The sequence below is a fragment of the Mycetomoellerius zeteki genome, unplaced genomic scaffold (assembly GCF_001594055.1).
Source record: "Mycetomoellerius zeteki isolate Tzet28-1 unplaced genomic scaffold, Tzet1.0 scaffold106, whole genome shotgun sequence".
Taxonomy (NCBI): domain Eukaryota; kingdom Metazoa; phylum Arthropoda; class Insecta; order Hymenoptera; family Formicidae; genus Mycetomoellerius; species Mycetomoellerius zeteki.
Window position 1 is genome coordinate 2,600,742 of NW_017255975.1, and position 23,933 is coordinate 2,624,674.

At 33.2% G+C, this 23,933-nt stretch overlaps 1 protein-coding gene across 1 annotated transcript; it reads left to right on the plus strand.

Moving 5' to 3' along the window:
• Positions 1-8,462: 8,462 nt before the first annotated feature.
• Positions 8,463-12,615, plus strand: LOC108723517 (DNA-directed RNA polymerase II subunit RPB1). Its single transcript, XM_018449340.1, has 5 exons — positions 8,463-8,634; positions 9,550-9,933; positions 10,241-10,383; positions 11,597-12,405; positions 12,541-12,615. Exons 1-5 carry the CDS (start codon positions 8,496-8,498, stop codon positions 12,572-12,574), a joined length of 1,509 nt encoding a protein of 502 aa, XP_018304842.1. The 5' UTR covers positions 8,463-8,495; the 3' UTR covers positions 12,575-12,615.
• The last annotated feature ends 11,318 nt before the right edge of the window (positions 12,616-23,933 follow it).

Consider the following 23,933-nt stretch of genomic DNA (forward strand, 5'->3'; position numbering starts at 1 on the left):
TTCCGCGACAGTGCGACTTTCCGCAATGTAATCGCGTTAACGCGTTACATACGTTGCCGTAATTGACTAGATGCAGTAACAGTACGACTATGCCAACAAATTTCTACTTCTCCGACTTTACGTAAGAAGTTATTTCAAGCCTGGAATTAAAAATTTCATTTCAAGAATATTTTCAGATTTGTGCATAACGTAATAAATCGTCAATTATAAATCATTAATCACGATTTACAATTGACGATTTATGATGTTATGCGCAAAAAATGAAAACACAAAAATTTGCAACAAGATGTAGACTTTGATGACATTGAAACAATTTCTCGATAAATTTATAATAAATATTTTTTTTTAATAATATAGAATCAAATAATTATGTTATTATACATATTCTATACTTTATAACATTTTCCTGTATTATTATACATTATTTTATAAATTTCAAAATACTTTTAATATTTAATTCGTATACTTTTCCACAAAAATATTTTATAATTATATAAGATACAATAAAAAAAATTTCTAAAGCCTTTCATTATAAAAATATAATTCATTTTATATTAATGACGCATATTATTATTATTATTATTATTTATTTTAGTATTTAAGGATTGAATTAAGATTCTGTCTACCCTACATGTCACGTCGGTGTTGCAAGAATCAGAACCTTGTTGAAAATCGCGAACACCTGTCACCATGTGAAATTACGAAACGCGCCGCGTGGCGCGTGCAATCGCGTAAAATGCTGAGATTGTAAGTGTCCCGGCGAGAAAGTAATTAACAAGGAAATGTCTCGTGTTTTCTAACACCTCTCATAGAGGTGAAGTCAACTCTTTCACTACGACACTTGATGTATGATATCAATGATTATGTAAATTAAATAAAATATCACGACAACATTACTTTCTGGTAAATTACGTTATGGCTATTTTTAACGTTTCTTGTAAAGTAAACGGAAATCGCATCAAAATGCAGAGTAAAAATTTAAATGATCTCTCGAAAATGATGTTATTTAAATTCTTAAATAACAAGTAAAAATAAAGTAGAGAATATCATAAAGATATAAATATTAAGATAAATATGAAAAATCCTAACAAATATTTATAAATACAAAAATATAAATTGAAACATGTAACATATAATCCATCATTGCTTCCAGTACAGATAGCTTCAATGCGATAAGTATCTCAATTCAACTACTAGCCATCAATCGTCTTCCATACAAGTATTATCATATTCGATCGTATGTTCACAATAAAATGATATCTGTTATAAGAATTCTCCCTCGTCTATTGTAAACCCGATATAGCAATGTCGATATTGATAGGCCTGCCGGGAATAGGCCAGACATGAGAGCCTCTGAGAGAGACCTGAGGAAGGTGTTGCGAGGAGTCTGTGGACCGCTATGACCCGGAGAGCAAGGACCTCTGGTCCTTGGACGCGCGTTCGAGTCCACCGTGTTCTTCTTCCCCTTTATTTTCTTTATTGCATTGTCCTTTTTTGTCGGACGAACCCTCTCGTGGCCTGGTCGTTCTTTGGGTCCTTTTTAATTGTTTTTATCATCATTCCGCCTCCCTCTCGCCTTCTCGTTTTTTTCCTTCAATGGTTTCTTCCCCGAAATAATTCTCATCATTAAGACACTTGGCCAACGAACGCCCGCGGAAATCCCGTATCGGAAATTTCGTGAGACATTCATCATTTTCGAATAATTTATCGTATATGTATTCTTAACTGCCGTAATTTAATTTTAAAAGTAAATTAAAGATTCAAATTATTTATATACCTAGTGTATGTGTATAGTATTGAAATTTTGGTTAACAAAAAATCAACTGTAAATTATTCACTTTTTGTTATTTTTTTTAAATACTTCTAATGAGTATTATTGCATCTTTATTTATTTTTGTAATGTTTTAGATTATAAATTTTATTATCGTACTTGTACATCGCCGACTAAAAATTTCTGTAAGCTCGTCAAATTGTCTCATCTGTAGGAATAAAAGTGTCGCTCAGAAAAAATGTGATTAATCATGTCAAAAATATTAAATGTTCTCGTTTGTGAATGTAGAAAGTGATAATAAAGTCGGCGAAAAGTGTAAACATTTGTCATTAGTGAGCTACCTGAGCTGCGGTGATGTAGAAGTGCCTAACTTTAGATATGTCCTATGTGTGTATCACCGATAAAGGTCTACACATTGGCATTTTATCGTGGTAGGTATTACCTTAAATCTTAAATAAGGAGATAGTTCGTGCGTCACGATTAAAAAGACCATTTCTTCTAACAAGACAGCAGCTCATAAGATGCAAATATCTAAACGCGAAATAAAAGGCTCCTCTGAGGCCTGCATAAAGTGTCTGTATAAGGTGTCTCAAAGGCAATACTCGTAAGCTAAAAATAAAGCTTAAAAGTTAAAGCTGAAACAATCGCACGTCTGATCGTCTGTAGAAAAAAAAATTACTACATGATTTAAAAAAAATAATTTATGTATGTCATATACATAATTAAAATACAAAAAAAATTAATAAATTATTTACATTAATTTTCACATGTTCATAATAAGTAATTCAATAATTTTTTATTGTATTTTAATAATGAGATTATATGCATTAAGTGTATATAAATTAGCCTCTTTAATTAGATTTATCTGCGAAATATAGTAATTTTTGAGTAACTCTATACACGTCTCATATAAAAATAATGTGAAGCTCGCGAATTTATCGCTTACATCCACCCACAGGCGATGTTTATCGATTCTGCAATCTGCTGTTCGTTTTTGATCGCGCGTGTTATTTATGCAAACTCGACTCTCCGCTTTAAGGTCCGAACGAATTTTGACGTCATTGTACCCAAACATTAATCACAAAAAGAGTGAACGCGAATGAATAAAAGAATGAACGACCTTTCCAGGTTATATCTGTTTTTCTCTCATTTCAATCCCCGAATAAAAGGCCGACGTCAACCCCTCAACTGCTATGTTTGAATATTTCAAACTTAATATTTTTTCCAATAAAATTTTACTTATCTGTTGAAATGAAATAAAAATATATCACCATTTTCATAAAGTATTTTTTCAATTATCTCTATATGAATTATATAGAAAAAAGTTTTATTATACAGAGTCCAGATAAGACATCCATGTTGATTTTTAATATCTTAAGTAATTTAAGTGAAAGATACTTTTAATAATTTATAATTACATAACTTTATTTTAACATGCATCTTATGGAGGATAAGAAGATTCATTTCGAGCAAGATTTGAAATTAAATGATAATTACGCGAGACTTTTACTTTTCATTATTACTGCCAAGAAGTCCATAAAAGTAATGCGAAAGGAATCAGTGTTGTGTTTTCGATAATGCAATAATAACATCATTGAAAGAAGTTATCGCACCGGGGTGATTGCGCTAAGTGCTTATAACTCTCCGAATATCGTTTTGTCATTCACCATTAAATAATGAACACGTAAGAGTAGCAACAGACCACCTACGTCAGACGTGTTCTTCAACGCGCGTGCACTTTAACCTGCGCCGCGACCAACGCGACGTTCCGATACGCCCAAAATGAATTCCGAATGAGCATTACGGTATCAACGAACGACGTCTGCATTTTTAACGTTGCTTCGGATGGTTCCTGCCTTAAAACACAACGTTTCTCAAACCTGTTTTTCAAGTTCCATTGCGCAAACGAAACGCATGCAGCACGCGTGAGACAAAGCTTTAATTCAATTTGAAGACTTAAGCAAAATCCGTTTCTTTCCTGCTTTTAAGGAAACACTGAGGCGTCGAAAATTTCTTGGAACGTACACTTACATTTATTAAAGCAAAAATTTAAAGCCAAAAAAATAAATGTTTTTTAACAGATTTAGCCTTAATATTATATTAATTAGAATATATCACGCATATCCTTTGCTTAATAACATTTGTATTAATAATAAATTAAAATTTGTTATTGTAGATAAAAGCCTCTCAAAACCCATCTATTACAGACGACAAGGAATAATATTCCCACCGTTCTCCAAGCTAGGCGCGTTCGCCAGATTTTCTTCTACGCAGCCATAAAATCATTTTGCTTCTAGAAGGTTTGAATTTATTTGCTCCCTACTGTGCCGAACACATCGAAAACTTATGCCTCAACGAGAAGATCGAAACACCTCGCGACTTTGTCATTAAATATATGATAGTCTTCAAACATCAACTTACATTTTTTTCTTAAATAATCTTTGTACAACATACACACGAACAAAATATTAAATTGTTGTTGTCTGCTTTTGATAATAAAAATCTTTCAAAAACGATATAAAATATATAAAATAAATAAGAATTAGATGCAATATTAGAAATAATATATATACTTAGATAATATATAATAAAATTGACAAATGAATTAACAAGAATCTTTCGATTGTAAATATTTATATAAAGATAAAAATTTAAATATTTAAAATTAAAAATGATAATCTTTAAAATAAGCTAAACTTAATTTAATTAACAAAATAGAAATCTTAAAAAGAGAAATCTGAATAAGTTGAGAAATCTATCGTACCGTTTTATCAATACTTATAAAGATTCAATGCAAAGGAAGCCTCGGTAAGATATTGGTGTGTTCTCGAGAGAGATATCGCTCTCGTATTTGGACTTAAGTGGTATACTGTGTAAGCCACTTTGAATTTATTATACAATTTGGTATTCAATTCAGCATCTCGCGCATGGAAACATTGTAGCACTACCGATAATATACGATAAGAGCGAAAATAATTTACAGGTTCGTCGAAGTGAAGCGTCTTTAATATTCAACGTTTATGATATCACTGAAGAGAAAAATATCGGAATCAATATTATCTTAATCAAAACTAATTACGACTATAAATTAATGTTATATTTAAATAAAATCAAATATAACAAAAATGTCAATACGAGTCAATAACTGGATATATACGCGTGTACATATTATCTAACATTTATTGTCTAAAGATATAAAGAAAATGCAACATGTTACATATTCAAAATGTAAAATGTTATATTTTTTTTATTGGTATTTTTATTGTGTTTGATTTAATCAAAACCTAAACATTTTTATTTACTAAATAGTCATAAAATGTAAAACTGCAAATAAAATAATTGCACAATCCTATTTGCAAAATTTCAAACAAATATCAAAAACTACTAAAAAGTAAAATGTGTTTATATTTAAATTTAGCAGCAAAACTAATTTTTTGGCAAGACTAAGGGTTATATGGTTATATCTAAACAGTAGAGATGCGAGAGTGCATTTCTAGAATTTATACTCGTTTTGTTTTGCAGTTTACGACTCGTTTCTCATTCGTTGCACTTTCTATGCATCTAAGGGTTAGAGCTAACCATTCTCCCTGAGCTGATCTCGCGGTCTAGCAAGCGGAATTCCCGTCTCGTTTCTCTCTCCTGTCGGCAAAGGTCTAAGCGATTCGCCGCTCGAGTTAAAAACAACGACAAGGACTCGAGTGGACGCGAATGATGACGGCGAGGAAACGACGGCTGTGTCGAACGAGCGATGTATGTACATGTCAACTGCTAGGATTAGACGGGGATTATCTTGGATGTCACTCTCATGATACTTTGATCGTAAAATGACATGTTTCTATTCGCAAGCAGTTATCATGCGAGAAATCCTATTAAATTCTTATTAATGTTCCATTTATTTTATAAATCCTATATATTTAAATTACAAATGGTTGCAACGTACGCATAATAAATTATAAATTAAACAAATTTAAATTTCATAGGACCAACGTGCAGAACTCACTAATAATACATTAAAGGTCTAATGCCGGTCGAAGCTAGATCTTTAATTGCTTCTTTTAAATAATTCAAATTGTGAATTATATATATACTATATATGTACTTGCATATATACCATATTTGTTCATATTCACTACTTATAAATTAAAAGCATTCAAGCTTTTGCTAGTTTAAATATTTTATTTATAAATTATAGTAATTTAAATATAAAGTTAAAATGTGTTAAGTAAAAAATAAAAAAGACGATAGAAATTAATGTTAAATGCACAAAACATAAATTTCAAGGGATATATAAATTTTTTAAAAATATAATCTTCCCTAAGACGTAACCTTTAAACGTAAAAAATTTGAAATGTTTAACTTTAAATTAAACATTAAATTATTATCCAATTATAAAGTGTATAAGATAGATGGTATTTATAACTGTCTATCTAAGCAATATTATTCTAATTATAGCATACATAAGATGATTAAATTTCCATCAAATCAGATTAATTTTAATCAGATAAAATTTTGTTTCTTTTTCCTCATCTGCAAAAAGTCCCGATATTATGTATGCAAAAAAGATACGCAAGATTACGCGTGGATCTTAAGTATCGCAGATCTTGCCGACGACGTCACCCGAGGACACGTTGAAGAACGCAATGGCGAGGTCATCCCGGGTGATTCAAGATTACGACGCGAAATTCGAAGGCAGGAGGAATCGAAAACTCGACAGATTCCGGGATTACGTCGGCACAGAATCGTTCTCTTTCTTTTCTTTTTCAGCCGCATCGTTCGCATCGACCGGATTCTTCCTTATTGCCGAAACGCTGAATCTCTTATCTGAAGGGATAATAAAAAGGACGATGAGCCCTCCCTGGAGGACGATGGGGCCTCCTACATACGGCGCGAGCCGCGCTCTCGCAGCCTCCAACGCAGGATCCACTCACGAAATACTTTCAAGTAACAAATGCGTAACGAGTCCTCTCGAGAGTGCGTCCACCTTTGCATACCGATGCCCGGGTTCTTTCTCCTCCTTTCGTCTCTTCCCGCAGGTGTGGAATTTTTTCTTCATCTTCCTGAGCTACAGGACACCGTCTTGGTCACACAGGAAACCTCATAAACGGCCGATGTCATCACGAAATTCGCGAATGTGCATTACGGTTTCTCAATTTGTGGAAATCAATACTCCAATAGTGAGCTATTCAAAAAATAATGCTTACGAAATTTTTTCTTTGATTATTCAAATTTATTTTAGCTTATTATGTATATAATTCTTTTATTATTTTTATTTTATAAAAAAGAAAAGATATAATATTTAAGTGAAATACTCATTTTTTTTTTAAATAATAAGTTTTAAAAAAGTATTTTTACTGAATCATGCGATCATGTGAAATAATTCTTCTTGGCAACGTAAACACTTATTAATGCAACATTATATAGCAAAATTCTAGGAAACCGAATAAATCAGAAATGCAAAGCACTCAAACTTGCGCTTAAAGCTTTCGATTTGTTAGTACCAGTGTTGTGCGTTAAATGTTTAAATAAAACAGTGTATAAAATATCATAATCTGCATTTATATGTGGCAATATTAACTGTATAAACTATGTTTTACGTGTCCTTCATGTAAACAACCTATGGATCATCAAAGTTTATGTTCTTTATCATTAAACTGTACTAAAGCTTCTATCTAGCTTATATATATATATATTTTATTTATCAATATTAAAGATATATTAACCGTCATAAAATTTAATTAATTCTTTCTATATATCGTATTATCCAATTTATAATAATTTACATATTTTACATCGCTCTTATTGTCTACATGAAAAAAAAAATGTAAATTTAACGTAAACAAGATGTAATTATTTCATGGTAAATGCGTAATCCTGAAATATACGGCGCCCTGAGTAAAATAGATTAATCTGCCATTTAAAGTCGACAAGAAAAGACCCTAAAATTGTCAATAAAACTCTTAATTTTGTTTAATATGTTCTTTTGTATTTTTTTAAGAACCAGTATCTAAATTAAAGGCTGTCCTTAACTTTGTTAAATTCACCAATATGTTCAGAATGAAAGTTTTAAAACCTTGGTTGAGTCTTTGGAATGTACGTTTAATGAATTTAATACCGACACAAAAGGGTTAAAGTCCTAAATTCGTCCAGTAACAATATCCAACGCCACAACCCCTTGAAGATCGGCAAAAAACAGACAGAGATAAACAGCTCGGACAGAACGAATGATCACCATGAACGTGCACACATCCTTCGGGTGTATCCTAAATCTCGTCCAATGGGGAGTCCTCGAAACCTTGAGTAAGAAGTAGAGGAGGGAGATTCTCTCGAGAAAAAGAAGAGGAGGAGGATGAACGAATCGGTGCGAAAGCAACGGTTGCGAGCACTTCCTGCGCAACAAGAAGAGGGTCCTACGCGGCGCACCGCCGCGTAATTGAGGTCCTGCAGACCCTACAAGGAACGGCGGTGGGGGCCGCCCTATGTAAGGCTCTGGAAGCGATCAGGTCCAGCCCATCCAGCATCAGGACACCGTACGTCTGGATTCGCGCCACTTCAAGGATTATCGGTGTCGATTGTCAACCAGTTCAGATCACCCGCGAAAATTGTTTCGACGAGATAGTCTTTAAGAAGAGCGACCTCCGCTCCGGTGAAGGACGCTTATCCCTGTCATCGGTGAAGAAGAGAAAACAAAGACAAGAAAAACTGTAGAAAGTTCAACAGGGAGAAGATGAAAGTGAACGTGATATTGATTTTTGTGGTCCTTGCCCTGGGATTCGTCGGTGCGGCTAGGAGAAGAGACAGACTTAGGACGACAACGACGGCATCGCTCGTTGATAAACAATTCGCCTTCGCCGGACAAACTGAAGGTCAGTATCAGCGGCTTCAGGGTTGCGACTCTAAAGTTTTGCGAAAAGTTCCTGTATGGAACTGGTAACAATTACAGAACATTATAGAAGTAAGCTAACAATAACACATACACACCATATATGTAAATTCACTTAGTTACAAAAACTAAAAAATATAAAATTATTTAAAGGATGCTCTAATTCTTCAATTTTTAAATTGTTTTTTTATATATTCTATTTAATGTGTTATATTACTTTTATTTTTCGTTTCAATCACATATTTAATTAGAAAGCTTCTTATAATTTTTATAGATTACGTAAATTATATTTATAAAGAAATTATATATCACCAATTATCTTCTAACATTAATTATAATAATTATATAGATATAAATGATCTGTTTCCTTAGTTCTACCAAATTTAGAATCATTATTGCTTCTACAAGTTAATGCGTAAAATAATATTTCCATTATTGTTTATTATTTATCAAATTAATCGCTTTGTCATTTTTCTACTATTCTTAACTACTGTTATTAACCTTCCATTTGCAGTATGAGTGTTTTTTGACACAAAAAGTGAAAATTCACTATTAAATTTTTTCAAAATAAAGAAAGGCAGAGTCCAGTTTCCCTTACTAAAATAATTGAGAAAACTATTTGATAATATAATAGAGATATTGAAAATCTTGAATTTTTCTACGTTTTTTAAAAACCTAGAACAATAACAAAACTTGGGATAAAATAAAAAACTCAGATTGTAAACAGAAGAAATAAGAATATGATTGCAGCCAGGTTAAACAAAACTATGACTACTATTATTAGTTATTCATCATTAATTACCAATTCTTAATCATAATGGCATATGAGCTGATATAATATTAATTATTATCTTCGATGACATTCTTACGGATTAGAACAACCGCCATTGAATTACAGAATTAGAAAACCTATGGAATAACTTTGACAGCCACAAACTGAATGTTCGTGCGGGAACTTGGAAAAATGACACGGAAAATAGAATCATTCTTAGTGCCAGACAGTACCCAGGATTTCCGAACAATCCGGATGACACGAATGAGCTTCCGAATCCCATTTCACCACCGGTGCAACCGGCACCACCACCGTACAAATCTCCGCCGGGCTGCCTAGGACCGAGAGGCCAGTACCCAAGCCCGAAAAGCTGCGCCAACTATCTAAATTGCTGGGATGATGTGGTGATCGAGCAAACCTGTCCAGCCGGGCTACTCTTCAATGACGTCGCCGGTTACTGCGACTTCGCGTTCAATGTCAACTGCGGTGATCGACAGCCCGCTACGCCGAGTGAGTGTGATCGATAATTACGCAGCGCGATCGCTCGTAGTTTATGACAATAATAGCGATGACTAATTCGATTATTGTCTAATCGCATTTTTGAATTTTCAAATTTCATTAAACAAAGCTTAAAGCAGATTTATTTGAGAAAACCGACAAAAGAAACAAAGAAGCGGAAAAAAATATCGATATCACATTTAAATTATCATTTGCACTGTAGTGAAGGTTTAAAAAATAAGAAGTTTATTTCTTTAGATTTTTAATGATCTGAAAAATACGGACAAGAGTAAAGAAATAATTTTATATTACTTGGCAGAGCCACCATTGCCGGCGGGATCGAATCTGTGCCCAGATCCGAACGGACGTTACAGAAGCTCGACTAACTGTTCAGAATTCTACGTGTGTGCTGCGGGCAAACCTGTCAAATTCTATTGTCCTCTCGGTCTGGTCTACAGTGACGTAAGGATTCATTCTAAAAGAACGCGGCGGAAACGCTTGCCGATTTTAAAATGCAGAGTGACGCAGCAATATACTTAAAATAGATCTCGCAAAATCTTATTTTTTATATTTACTCCATTATTTCTAAATTTTCATTTATATGTAAAATATATTTTATATACTCTACCGTTTATAAGATCAAAACCACTTATGATTTCTCGTATTCCACGAAAAATTAAATATCTCGGTAAAAAAAAATTTACAAAAGAGTTTACAAAAAGGCATTTTAAAAAGGAAAGATAGAGGCTCTTTAAGTTTGCTTTAATTTCGTCTCTGCAATATTTTGTTCCGAAATTATATAAAATTGAAAATTTGTATTTTTTCAATATTTTACTTTTTTCAATGTTTTACTTTGAAGCGTTGTAATTTGGTGAGAAAGTATCGAATAAAATTTTAAATAAATCAAAGTAGGCTTTATAAGCTTGAAAATATTCGCGAAGTCAACACGCTATATTTTCAATTTTGGTTACAGATCCCGTTAGTATATATACATATACTCGGGTTCTACTAATATATGTAATTTGAAAATAAAATTCCAATAATTATCAATTTTAATGCACTTTAAATACACGGTGATAAAAAAAACCATTCAGCATTTATATAGTAGATAGTATACACCATACTATGAGTAAAAAAGGCTTTGTGAACATAGGTCGAAAATTCAACCATTTCTACGATATAAACAATTTTGTATGTTAGTATCATAAATGACTTATTAGCTTCTACGTGTCGTATGCGACGTGAAGATTTACCTCAATGTTTACAAATCACGATCTAAATGTTCCGATTCAATTTTCATACATAGGATTATAATGAAAAATTTCACCGGCAATCAGTAAGTTGACATCAACCATTATGATTGAATGGACTTTATGGAAAATCATCTCATTGTATTTGTAATTCTCCCAAATAGGCTATCAATGCTACTCATCTCAATTTCTCTCTTTTCACGCCGTATGTAATACGCAGAAGACACAATAAGATAATTATGATACAAACATAAAAAATTATTTATATCTCAGGTTGAGCTTTTAACTATATTCACTAAGGCTTTTTTTACTCACAATCAATATAGTGTGTACTATCTATCATATAAATGCTGAATAGTTTTTTTAACGCTGTATACTAATATATATACATATACAATAGTATTGGTTACGATTTCCTCTTTCAGATACTAAATGTTTGTGACTATCAATACAACGTGGACTGCAAAGGCACAGCCACGCCAAAACCATTGAAGCCTACACAATCGCCAACTCAATCTCCGCAACCGTCTTCTACCTATGCCCCTACCAAGCCACCCACTGCTTCTCCTAAGCCACCTCTTCACCCGACTTATTCGCCTCAAGTACCGACTTATCAGCCACAACCACCAACTTACCAGCCTCAACCACCAACTTACCAACCGCAACCACCGACTTATCAACCTCAACCACCATCTTATCAGCCTCAACCACCGACTTATCAGCCTCAACCACCAACTTATCAGCCTCAACCACCAACCTATTCTCCGCAACCTCCGACTTATGCGCCACAACCATCAACATATCCCCCTAAACCACCAAGTTATCAGCCTTATCCACCACCGCCTCCGTATTCCGGGAATCCTTGGCTGAATCAAGCCAAGTCTGATTCTTGGCATCCGCGAAACCTAGCGAAATCTAACGAAACTCAACTAGAGAGCGACAAAGAGATACAGAAACAAGAAGTATCAACCGATAATCCAGCATTAAGTGATCATCCCGTACATGACGCGATAGAAACTTCCAGTTTGATAAATCCGTGGACCCTGCTCCAAGCAAACTTACCATCCGAACTAAAGATAACTCCGTGTCATGATGGCGACATATACAAACTCAATGATTTTTGTACGAAGGTGGTAGTTTGTAGGCGCAACCAACCTGAAGTGATAGAATGTCTACCGGGACACTCGTATGATAAACCATCGGACTCTTGTATGCCTTTCAATCTTGCAATATGGTAAGGTTTTTTTTTTTCCTTTGTTTCTTTAATACATATTCGAATTTATTTAAAAAAGTAGATATTATACTACATAAATATTAATACGAGTATCTCATTAATTAGGACTAATAATATGTTTTTTTTCTATTTTAGTGAGCTCTCCAATACACCTCCCACTTTGCACTAGGAACTCGCATCAAAGATAAAAAAATATATTAAAGAAACACGTTTATTAAATCACCATGTTAATTATTTCTCATCTCCACTATACGCGATAGTATTTAATTAAAACAATAACAAAGAATTACTATTAAGCAAATTTGAAACAATTCCTCGAGGATAATAATGAAAGAGTCTAAGAAATGAATAAGCAAGTAGAGATATAATGATGTTTAATATCCTACTCTGCAAGTTTTGCATTCATTCCCTTAATGTACCATTCTACGAAGAAAGCAGAAGTTTTCAAATTTATAAATAAATATAAATGAAACCTCTATCTCTTCCAAACATATATATAGTGAGTGCAAAAAGTATTCGTACAAAAAGAGAAAATATTTTTTAAAAAAACTTTATTTTTAAAAAGTAAATATTATCCAGAGCGAGAAATGAGTCGAAATGAATCGAATTGATATCGAATCGATATCGATGATTTCAACAATTTGACGATCATTTCTTACTGAGTAATTAATGATTTATTCATAAAGAATAAAAAGACTATGTTTCTTAAAATTATATATACCAAAAAGATGTGTATTAATTATAGAAAATATATCATCTGAAAAATAAGCAAAAATTAAAAATTGTATCGTTTGGATGATCAAAAAGTATTCGTACAGTCGAGGAATTTAACTTCTAAAATCAGGAATACATGCGAAGCTCGTTTGTTTATGTTAGAACAGAATGTATTCATTGTATAAAATTGCTAATTAATGTTTATTTTCTACAAATAAGATTTTTTTTATAAAAAATTTCCTTGTACGAATACTTTTTGCTCTCACTGTATATATGTATACTATGACGAAAGAGTTAAAATGAGAAATAATAAGTTCCCGATTCACTTATAAGCCGGAAATATCCCGGTTATTTGCATCTCTCAAAGGACGCCACTTGTCTCGTGGGATCGGCTTGAGCAAGCGGAAAATTTGAAATACATTTAAATTGATCTTAATTAAACATAAAAAAAATCGTTACAACAATAGAAGCAATAGACAAGCTGTTCTGGCCGGGTGGGCGGAGTGGGCGGCGGAACGAGATGGCCAGCTGGTGGAAGTTCTTGCAGGCTCAAAAGCGATCTGGAAAAAAAATTTTTTTTTATAATCTATAGAGGTTCGTACTTCATATAGACTAAAATAAAAAAATTACAAAAATTTTTGAGTGAGTTATAGTCATTCAAATAAAAACATTTTTTTTTTTAATGAAAAATTGTTGCAGTTATTTATTTATAAAAAAAAGTTCAATATTTTCTCTTAATTCTAGTCTATTTTAGAGAAGCGGTATTTCCGAATATTTTAAGACCAAAATCATATGCAATCGATCGCATGATTTGGGACTTGTACAGAACTTCCATCAACTTAAAAAACGTCGTTTCGAGAGAAACGCGTTTAAAGTTTAGGTAATACTTACAGCTAGTCGGCGATCCCAGGACCGTATAGTACTCCCTCTTCCTCTTCATATAGCTCATTTTAAATCCCAAACCTTGTTCTCCTCTCACATAAAAATTTATATCACTGTCACATTTTTTACACTTCAATATAAAGTTTTCAGTATATTACAAACAAACAAGAAGTGTATAATTCGATATCCATGCATGACATCCGAAAGGACGATTACCTGAGTCTTCAAAAAGTTGTTCGATCAATTTTTCGAATTTTGACTTGAAATTTTTACCATGTATTTTTGAAAGTACAATCTTTAAGAATATGTAAAAAAATCGATTTTTTTTTATCCAACAAGGTAGAGACACCCCTTAATTCCAATTTGTCCTATTTATAATTCATAGGTATAAAACATGTAAGTAAATAAAAAATTAATTTCTAAACCTAAAAAGCTAATTTTAATAGAAAACTGAATTTTAGTAATCATTAATAAAGAAATTAGAAAAAAGAAAAGAAATTATTTTTATAAGAAATTTCTATCGACGGTAAACAATTCGCACAAGATTCACACAACTCAAATGCTTTATATTTAAGTCACCAGATTGCAGCACGCGTTCTCCACGTTCTCCAAAGGGCAAGGAGAGCGGAGCCGAGGAAAGTGGCGAACGGGAAGGAGGTCGGAGGGATGCGTTAACGATCAGAGAAGAGATCATTTCGCTCCGAGGAATTGGAGCGTGATTGATTTACGGAGAAATATGTCGTCACGGAATACATCGCATACATTTGGTACCGCGGCGGCGTTAAAATGGCCGATGAGCTTCCATTGCTCGATATATAGGCATGTAATTGGAACACAACTCGTTTTTATATGTTTCTAGAGAGCGTGCATAACACATGCCTTTTTCTCCAATTGCCGCGGACGATCCTTTCATTTCTCTAAGCGATATTTTACACCGTTTAACTATAAATTTATCAGATCGTAACACACCATAATTCACGCCAAATGGCTCGTTCTAATTTTCACAACTTTACAAAACAAATAATCTCAGCGTTATTTCATGTTACTTCGCGATTATTGATACCTATACATTACTGACGATAAAATAAGAATTAAAAAATAAATCTAATATATCTGAACTCAAGAAATTCAATATATTCAATTTAAATTATATTATATAAGTCCGTATTTATTACAGCTAGTGAAATTTCCAACGTCGGCATTGAAATCGCCATTTAATAAAAATATCTAATATAGATACCTAAACTTACGAATCTTTTAATTTTTAATATGAAAAATCTTCAAGATGAGTTTTAGAAATTTAAATGTTGAATGTCTTTACAAAATTAATTTGTAATGTTGAAAAATTCAATGTCAAAGACTTTAATGTTCGGAAAAGCGCGAGCTCGAAGAGTGATAAGAATAACATGAAATGTATCCACACATGAAACCATTCTTATATCAATATTACAAGTTAATAATGTTGATTGTACAACACTCATATCATTCTGATATTTAGTAACATTTAATAATGTCATATTATATAATTATACTGCAATTTAATTATATTACTACGATCGGCAAACTTCAAAGAGACATTTTTTATGAAGCAATGAATTTCTCCCTTTCGCTTTTCTCGTTTTCGGCGATGCATTCGTCGAGAGAGAACTCAAAGAAGGGGATCTACTACAATGATCTTTTTAAGAACTTTTCTCGCAATTGTAATTTCGCTCTTGGTCGTGCTAAAAAAGGATAGCAGAAAATTTATTATCGCAAGAGAAGGAACCAAAAATGGAATTCGGATTGAAAAGAGAAAAAAAAATTTGTTCAGATATCTTGAAATATTTTTCAAAAGTCGTGCACGTATCACGTGTACATATAATGGATACATATAAAAATATATAATTGAGGCAGGTACTGGTTACAATTATATAAACAAATGACTATATAATCACGCAACGATGTTGTATAACGCCATGGAGTTATTACAACGATCATGTAACAGTCACAAAACTGCACAATAATGTAAATATGTAAATAATAACCGCGAGATTTTTGTCGCCAACGTTTCTACCTTATAAAGTATCCTGGAGGCTGATAGGTACTAAGATGGCAAAAAAACGTTTTATAATTTTATTATTCAATAAAAATCAATATTCTCCTTTTCTCTAATGAAGAAAGTATTTCGATCAAACCGGATGCTTTGATCAAACAAAAGTCGTGAAATCGTTTAGAAACGGGCGATCGAGTATCGAAAGTAACGGCTGGGGAGACGCCTCTTATACGTTTCACTCGGACTCGGTGGCGCAAAACTTGATAATTATGTAATAATACGCGATGTTACGTCGGATATAAAACGGCAAAAGGTCCCAGAAATGTGAAAACCGTGGCGGAGTGTAAACTCATTGAATATGCGAACACGATTAAATTATTGTTCGAAAACAAAAATCTTTTATCGTAACAGAAAAATCGCTACCTCTAATTAGAATAGCAAAAGTAACGGAAGTTTAGTGTTTTAAAGAAATAAAAATGGAGTATAAAAATAGCTCTATTTTTATCTCTTATTTTTTATTTCTTATTATTCCTATAATTCAAATTAATGTGTTATATTAAATCTGATTATTATTCTTATAAATAAAAAATTCAAGGATTATTTCTTTAAAAAATTTCTTTTAATGGCGGAAAATAAATTAGGAATATCCTATCGTCACTTAGATTTGTTAAATCGATTCTAACTGATACAATGTTATCCATTAAATGCAAGAAGGCATCGAAAAATTTAATTTATCCATAGACGAGACAATGATGCCAAAGAGATATCTCTGTCAAAGAGACTTTCCCGTTTTCTGCTTCTTATTGCTTTTCTGCTGCCACACGTGACTAGCGAATTTCTGCGAGAATTCAAGAAAATGCCTGATATTGCCTAATCGATGTAATATAAAATAAAATATAATTGCTTAAAAATGTACTTAAAATACGATATACTGTACATTTTTATCTTTGACATTTGAAATCTTTACCTATTGATTCGGCATACGATCGAGAATGAAACAAAAGTAGAACAAACAAAATCAGAATTGAATGGTGAACGTTCACGAAGACATACGATTGATTGCGATAACCATTCGCAGCAGCAGGATAAGGGGTAAGAAGGATAATCACGTAATTCGTATTACGGAAGGCTCACCGAGGTCGAGAAAGGAAGGTATTTGTAAGTTGGCCGCACGATTACGGCGGCCTCGACCTTTCCGGAAAAGCTTGGAAATTGCAGTCAACGAGCCCTGCGATTAGGCACGCGTGAAAGATCAACGATACATGCTCGCCACTCGAATCTCTTGTACGTGTCATGCAACGAGTATCGATTTCGAACAATCGTCAGATATCACGCATACAGATAGCTTAGTTTGTTTTTTTTTTATACAACGTGAGAATGTGCACGTAAATTTGGAGAATAATAAAACTGAAAGCGCATAACATTTCTAATATATTTGATATAAAAATAATTAAAGAAAATAAAGAAAAGAAAAATATAAATATCAGAAGCATATTTAAAGTTACAAAGATAATTATTAGAATAATATATAAATTGGATTTAATTATTATTATTATATAATTAAAAAACAATTATTAAGAAATTAATTAATCAAAAATTATAATATACATATATATTATATATTACCATTATTTATTATAGATATCAAATAAAAATATCACAAAAAGTTCATAAAAATTTAATGAATAATTAAGTCTTGATATACATAGAGAAAGATTTTATTAAAATATCTAAAAATTTAGTAAATATAGATCTGAAAATAATTTTATTGGGCCACTAAAATAATTATGTAGAACGTTGTGTTGGCAAATGTTGCAAAAAGTTTTAACATTCTAGTAACTTATAGTTTAAGCATCCTACATAATTATGTTAAGTCGATACAAAATTAAAATCTGTTTTTTATTTAAATTATTTAAATTAAATTATTTAAATCTGTATCTAGCTAAATTTTTAGATATTTCAAAACAGTTCTTTCTGTATAGTAACTGATACCTGTAAAATTAGCGCCTCAGGAGGGCGGATTGATGGGTCCGCAAGAAAATCAACGTACATCGTTACGAAATTTCTATCGCGAGAGGAATCGCCTTTCTCTTACCTTAATGACTCTCAAAGGACAACGTCCTTTCGGCGACGAGCTATAAGACGACGCATCGTTAAATGTTAACACAGCACGCGATCTTTTCGTACAGCGAGATAAACACATAGTTATAAAGGATGCTCTTCTTTTGAAATATTACCTACCAAGCGCACCGTTCTACAAACAATTTCAGCGAAAGGTCTTGTTGACCTTTCCGCTTGAATTTTTCGAGTTCATATCAATAGTCGCGAGCTACGAATCGAGAACTGAATTCATTCCGCAGATGAGGAATTTATTCTATTTATACATCATGATCGGAGCAATAAATAGTATATTATGCAAGTTCCCGTTAAGCAGGTAGTACACGAGTCGACGAAAAATCTTATTACATCGCGATATATCGAGTATAACGTAATAAGACTTGCTATACAATCCGTCAGATATTCGCGTATGAAATGTAGTTGACAAAAAATTTTATTACATCACCACATGCAAATGAGATCTGCTGTTTTTCAGAAAACGCTAAAATGTTCACGTTTGAATATAAGTACTTAACGAAATAATAAGAAGTTGTCTCACGTACAAATAACGCCCATAGCTTATCGTGTCTATAAACGATATAAGAGATTTAAAACCGCAGCTTCAAATAAGTCTATAAATTAATAAATACATCGTATAAATGCAAGGCTGATTATGATTCTAATAATTATGATTAACTTTTTCAGCACCTTAATTTACAGTCAATCTTTTTTTAAATTAAAGTTTTCTATTACATATTAAATATGAGAAAACAGTTCCTCTTGAAAAAAATTTGACCTGTCCAAAATCTCTTCTGCCTAATCTGTGTGAAATATCGCTTCGAGAAAAAGGAAAGCAAGAAGGATATGACTCGCATCTTTTAAAAAATAAACCCGTGTAAAATTGGGCCCTCAACTTTTGAAAAATGAGCTATAGAAAATTAATTTTTTCAAAAGTTGGGACATCAACTTCACGCAAGAATGATATATCGATTCACCTGCCGATTCGAATGTTGCTATTTACATGACAGTAAAATGATCGCATATACTCGCAAAAAAATAAACAAATATAAACAACTCGTCGTCACTGCGTGCTGCAAAATACGTCAAATAGGTACATAAAGCGCGTTCCAAATCGATTGTTATACACCGGTCTGTCGTACCTGTGCTACTTGATACGGCGATCCGGAGGAGGCACGAGACATTCCCGCAGCCTACGTTTCGCCATTGCGTTCCGCGATTTTTTTTCGCGTTGGCAGGGAAGGTCCCCTAGGTGTGACTCGAATTCTTTGACCTGTCTCTTTCCGTCTTCGTCTCTCATCGTTACTTTCCCCGCGGGTCGACCGCGTCCAAGAGATGGAGAATGCCTATTATTCCTATTGGATAATACACTTGGGTGTACATCCTCATAAATATGATACGTGATCTACGAGTTTCACTGAACGAAAGAACAAAGTGCAAAAGGTGACGAATGCGCTCTCATAAAAGGTGTGATTTAAGACAAAGTTGTTAAATGCATGTGCCAAATCACATTCTAAATTGATATTGTGACTTAATATCAGTTTTATAAGAATTAATATAGTCTTACTATCACATTTTCATATGTAAAATAAATAAATTTCAAGGAAACTACCCATTAGATTCAAATTATAATCAATTAAAGTTATAATAATTAAGCAGATATTAATTCTTCGAAGTTATTTATATTATTTATTAACAATTCATAGAATTATCTTCATCCTGAAAAATTTTTATTGTCTTAATGAAGAAAGTTATACATATTATATTCAAATAATCACACGAAAAGAACGGTTTTGCTGAGGTATCTAAAAATTTAGTTAGATACAGATCTAAAAATAATTTCGTTTAGATCATCAAAATAATTATGTAAGACCCTTAAAATGGTTATCACAACATTAAAATTTTTTGCATTTATTGTTATCGATGTTTAAATGTTCTATATAATATTATATTTTGAAGGTCTAACAAAATTATTTTCTTAGTTAAAGAGCTTAAGATCTGTATTTAGCTAAATTTTTAAATACTTCAACAAAACCAATTTTTCCATATAGTCTTATTAATATTATTTAATATGCATATTATTTTTAAATATTTATTTTCAATATGTAAAATAGAATACTAATCAAACGAAAATCAATTTTGCAAAATACGAATGGATTTAACAAAAATGTAAGTTTTGAATAAACCTGTAATAAATCAGATGACGTTTTATGTATTAACCGACCGAAACATAATTAGATTAATTAAAAATTCTGTGTATTTTTAATTAAACAAAATATTTCTCTTTCAAAAATCAAAGATTTCCGAATCTAAAGATCATGATCTCTACCTCTCGGCGGTTCTCCAACCTACTTGGACTCGAACAAATACAACTGGGTCACCTTGCCGGAGGTTTTGCAACTCCGATAGGCAGATAAATGTCCAGAGGAGCGAAACAGTGGGCAAAATGTAGCCTGAAAATCCGGTTTGGGGAAAATAATGACGCGACAGCGTTCGATGAAGTTTCGGGGGATGAGGGGGGAGAGAGGGCTGGTCTTTGTGCAGCGATGGGTGCAAGCCACCTTCTCAGACTTCTCGGAACACATTAGCCGTCCTCGACGTGGATAATTTTAGACTCGTGAAAGGACGATACCGCGAAACATGGCCAGGAAGAAAACTATGCCTTCCGCTGATGACGTCGTTATAGGAGAAATAATCGGCGAATTATTCAATCTCAATTTTCATATTAAATTTCTTGAAAACTCTTAAAAATTTTCATAAAATTATATATATATATATATATACAGGGTGTTTTAGACCACCCTTTATATACATATAACCTTTAAAAAATATTATACCTTTAAAAAATATAAAAAAATATGAGTAAGCATATTTGTAAGCGGTAATGACACATAAAATGCAGTCAAACAACTATGTGTGAATGTTACGTACTGATTCATTAATAATACGAGTCAATTAAACCTGATTAAATTACGAGCATTATAGTCAAAGGGTGGAAAGGAACATTTGATAGTACTGAAACACAGATCTTGTATTTCTCAAAATATTTGTATGCATGCGTTGCAATATTATAAATTGAATATCGTGAATTGAATATTCAATGCTCAGTTCGATTTTAGCAATGTAAAACGAGATTTGTAAGGCCTTTAACGCATCAATGTCTTGACGCCCTAAATTTGAGGGCCAGCTTTCGGATCGATCAAGGCTGCGGTTACAACCTCGACTAAATGATGTCGATCATCCTAATGCATTTCAGCTGCCAAAAGGTGAATTACGCAATAGCATGTTATACCCTCGCCGCACCCAACATGTCTCCCTCCCTACCTCTTTTTCGTTCTCTTTCTCTGTATCGACGAATGCGTGCATGCATGCATATATTCGAAGTAAGGTTAAACTCCGATGACATTTTGGACGACTTTCACCATACAGGACCGGCTACAGTATAGCTGCTTTCTTCGTCTTTTCGTCGTCGTCGCGTCGTATCGGCGCGGCTCAGGGCGCGGCCCACGATCGCAAGTCCGATCGAAAATGGTACTTACTACTTGCATGCAACATCCGCATTTGTAGGACGGACCGCGGGATTCTCGTTACACGACCGTGACCCAAATTCTGCGATAAGAAAAAAATTGGATCACCGGAATTTGAAATAAAAATTAACAAAAACTTGAATCTTTCTTAAAAAAATGTAACTTTTTATTTCTGCGCACATGTCGTAATTTATACCTTTATACCTCATTTATTGTAAAAAGATGCAGAGAAACTTTAATCTACCATATCTTAGCGAGAGCATTCCAACGGCAAGAAATTAAATGGCAGTCGATCAGACTGACTGAACTGGATTAGAATGAGAGCAGCTGTTAGCAATCTAACAAGTAACAAGTTAAAGTCATTTTCTTCGCTGTAGTTTGGATTGCGTGTCATCGACGATATTTTTATCGCATCGTGATCAAGCAATGTTAGAGAGAAAGCGCGAAACATACGCAAAAGTAAAAACAACGCGATACAGAGCCCTCTCCGCCTATGTAAATGCATTCCCGGCGCTTGCATTTCCTCCGAGGTTTTCTATTTTATTTTTTCCACCGCGTGAGCGAGCTGCACGTTTTTATAGCCGCCGTGCAAGAAAGTGCATTCTACCCGCCTTCAGATCAGCAGTAAGAAATGCAAATAATTATTACGAAATTTAACGTGATATTAACATATATTGTATATGAAAAGTATGTTACTATGTTAATGTACAAAAGGATTGATAAACATGCGACGTTAAATTATCATCTTTCTTTTGTAACATGAGGAATTAAATTAAAACGTTAACAAGATTCCGTAAAACAGAATTACATTTATATACTATTGCAGTTATAAATGCACAAAATTCGATTTCTGCACGGAAAGGATGGTTTTGCTAAAATATCTAAAAACTTAGCTAAATCTAATACACATCTGAAAATAATTTTGTTGGACTATCAAAATAATTATGTAGGATATTCGAACCGATGCTAAATCTTTTGTAAAACATTGTCCAATCATCATGCTTGAATTTTCTACGTACCTAATTATTTCGATGGTCCAACAAAATTATTTCCAGATCTGTATCTAGCTAAATTTTTAGATAATTTATCAAAATCATTCTTTCCATGTATCGTATATTACTGTAGACATTTTTCGAATTTGAAGTAAGTGGTTCGTGAGTTTCACTCTTCCGCGTAACTTCCAAAACAATTAGAAGACTGTAAGATTTTTGCCCGTATTCCAACATTCAATCGCGGAAGAAACAACTCGTCTCGTTGAAGCGTTACGAGTTACGAGCAAACTCGTCCGCGTGTAGTTACGCGTGCGTTCGCTCGCGCGTGATCGTTCACGCTCGTATCCGGGCCTTACGTCTACAATTCCTTACAACCGCAATCGTGTTGCGAGTTAGGGCTCGAGGTTCTAATTCACAATGTAAAACTATCGTTCAATTTAAACGTCTCTCACAGAAGGAAATAATTGAGAGAAGTTCAGAAAACGCGCTAAATAGGAAGAGCTGAACGACAAATGAAAGCTTTTTGAATTTCAACTGCATGAATTTCTGAAGAGTTTCTTAAGATTACAATAAAATTAAATGTCTAATTTTCTAATTAAATTTATTTCATAAAATAGCAGATTAAAAACCGTCGATATTGTTATAAATGGAACTAAAATGATAATGGAATTCCCGAGAAGGGACAAAAAAAGATATCACAATTTCGTGTCTACTGTGGGAATAACTATAAGCGACTAATATTGTTGCCGGCCGGCCGGCTACAGTTAGGATCGCGAATCGAGGAGATAGCTACGGAATATGTAGGGTGTAGCGAAAAGTGGTTCTCCTTGGGCTTCGGTGCCGCATTCCCGCTCGCATGCATCTCCTCTCCCGGCGGCAACGACGGCTTTTTTCCGCGCCGCAACTGCAACGTGGGAGACATAAAACGGATATGCCGTTACGGATCCGCTAAGTGCCATCGCACTGCACATCCTAAGGCGATGACGTGTCCGCCAACTGACAATGAGTTACTTTTACGGTCATTCAAGCATAAACGAGATGCACGCTTCGACGAGGACTTACTTTGAAAAGAGTCTAAATTTTGAACTATTACGTGCATGTTATTCGTAATGATCGTGTTAAAGTATTTTGATATTTTTCCAGGATATTTTTGCATTTAAAATGTCATTTAAAATGTAATTCTATTTAAAATGCTAAATGTAAAATACTTAAAAAAATGTATATTAAAATATATGTAGGGAAAACCATTCTGCATTTGAAAACTAT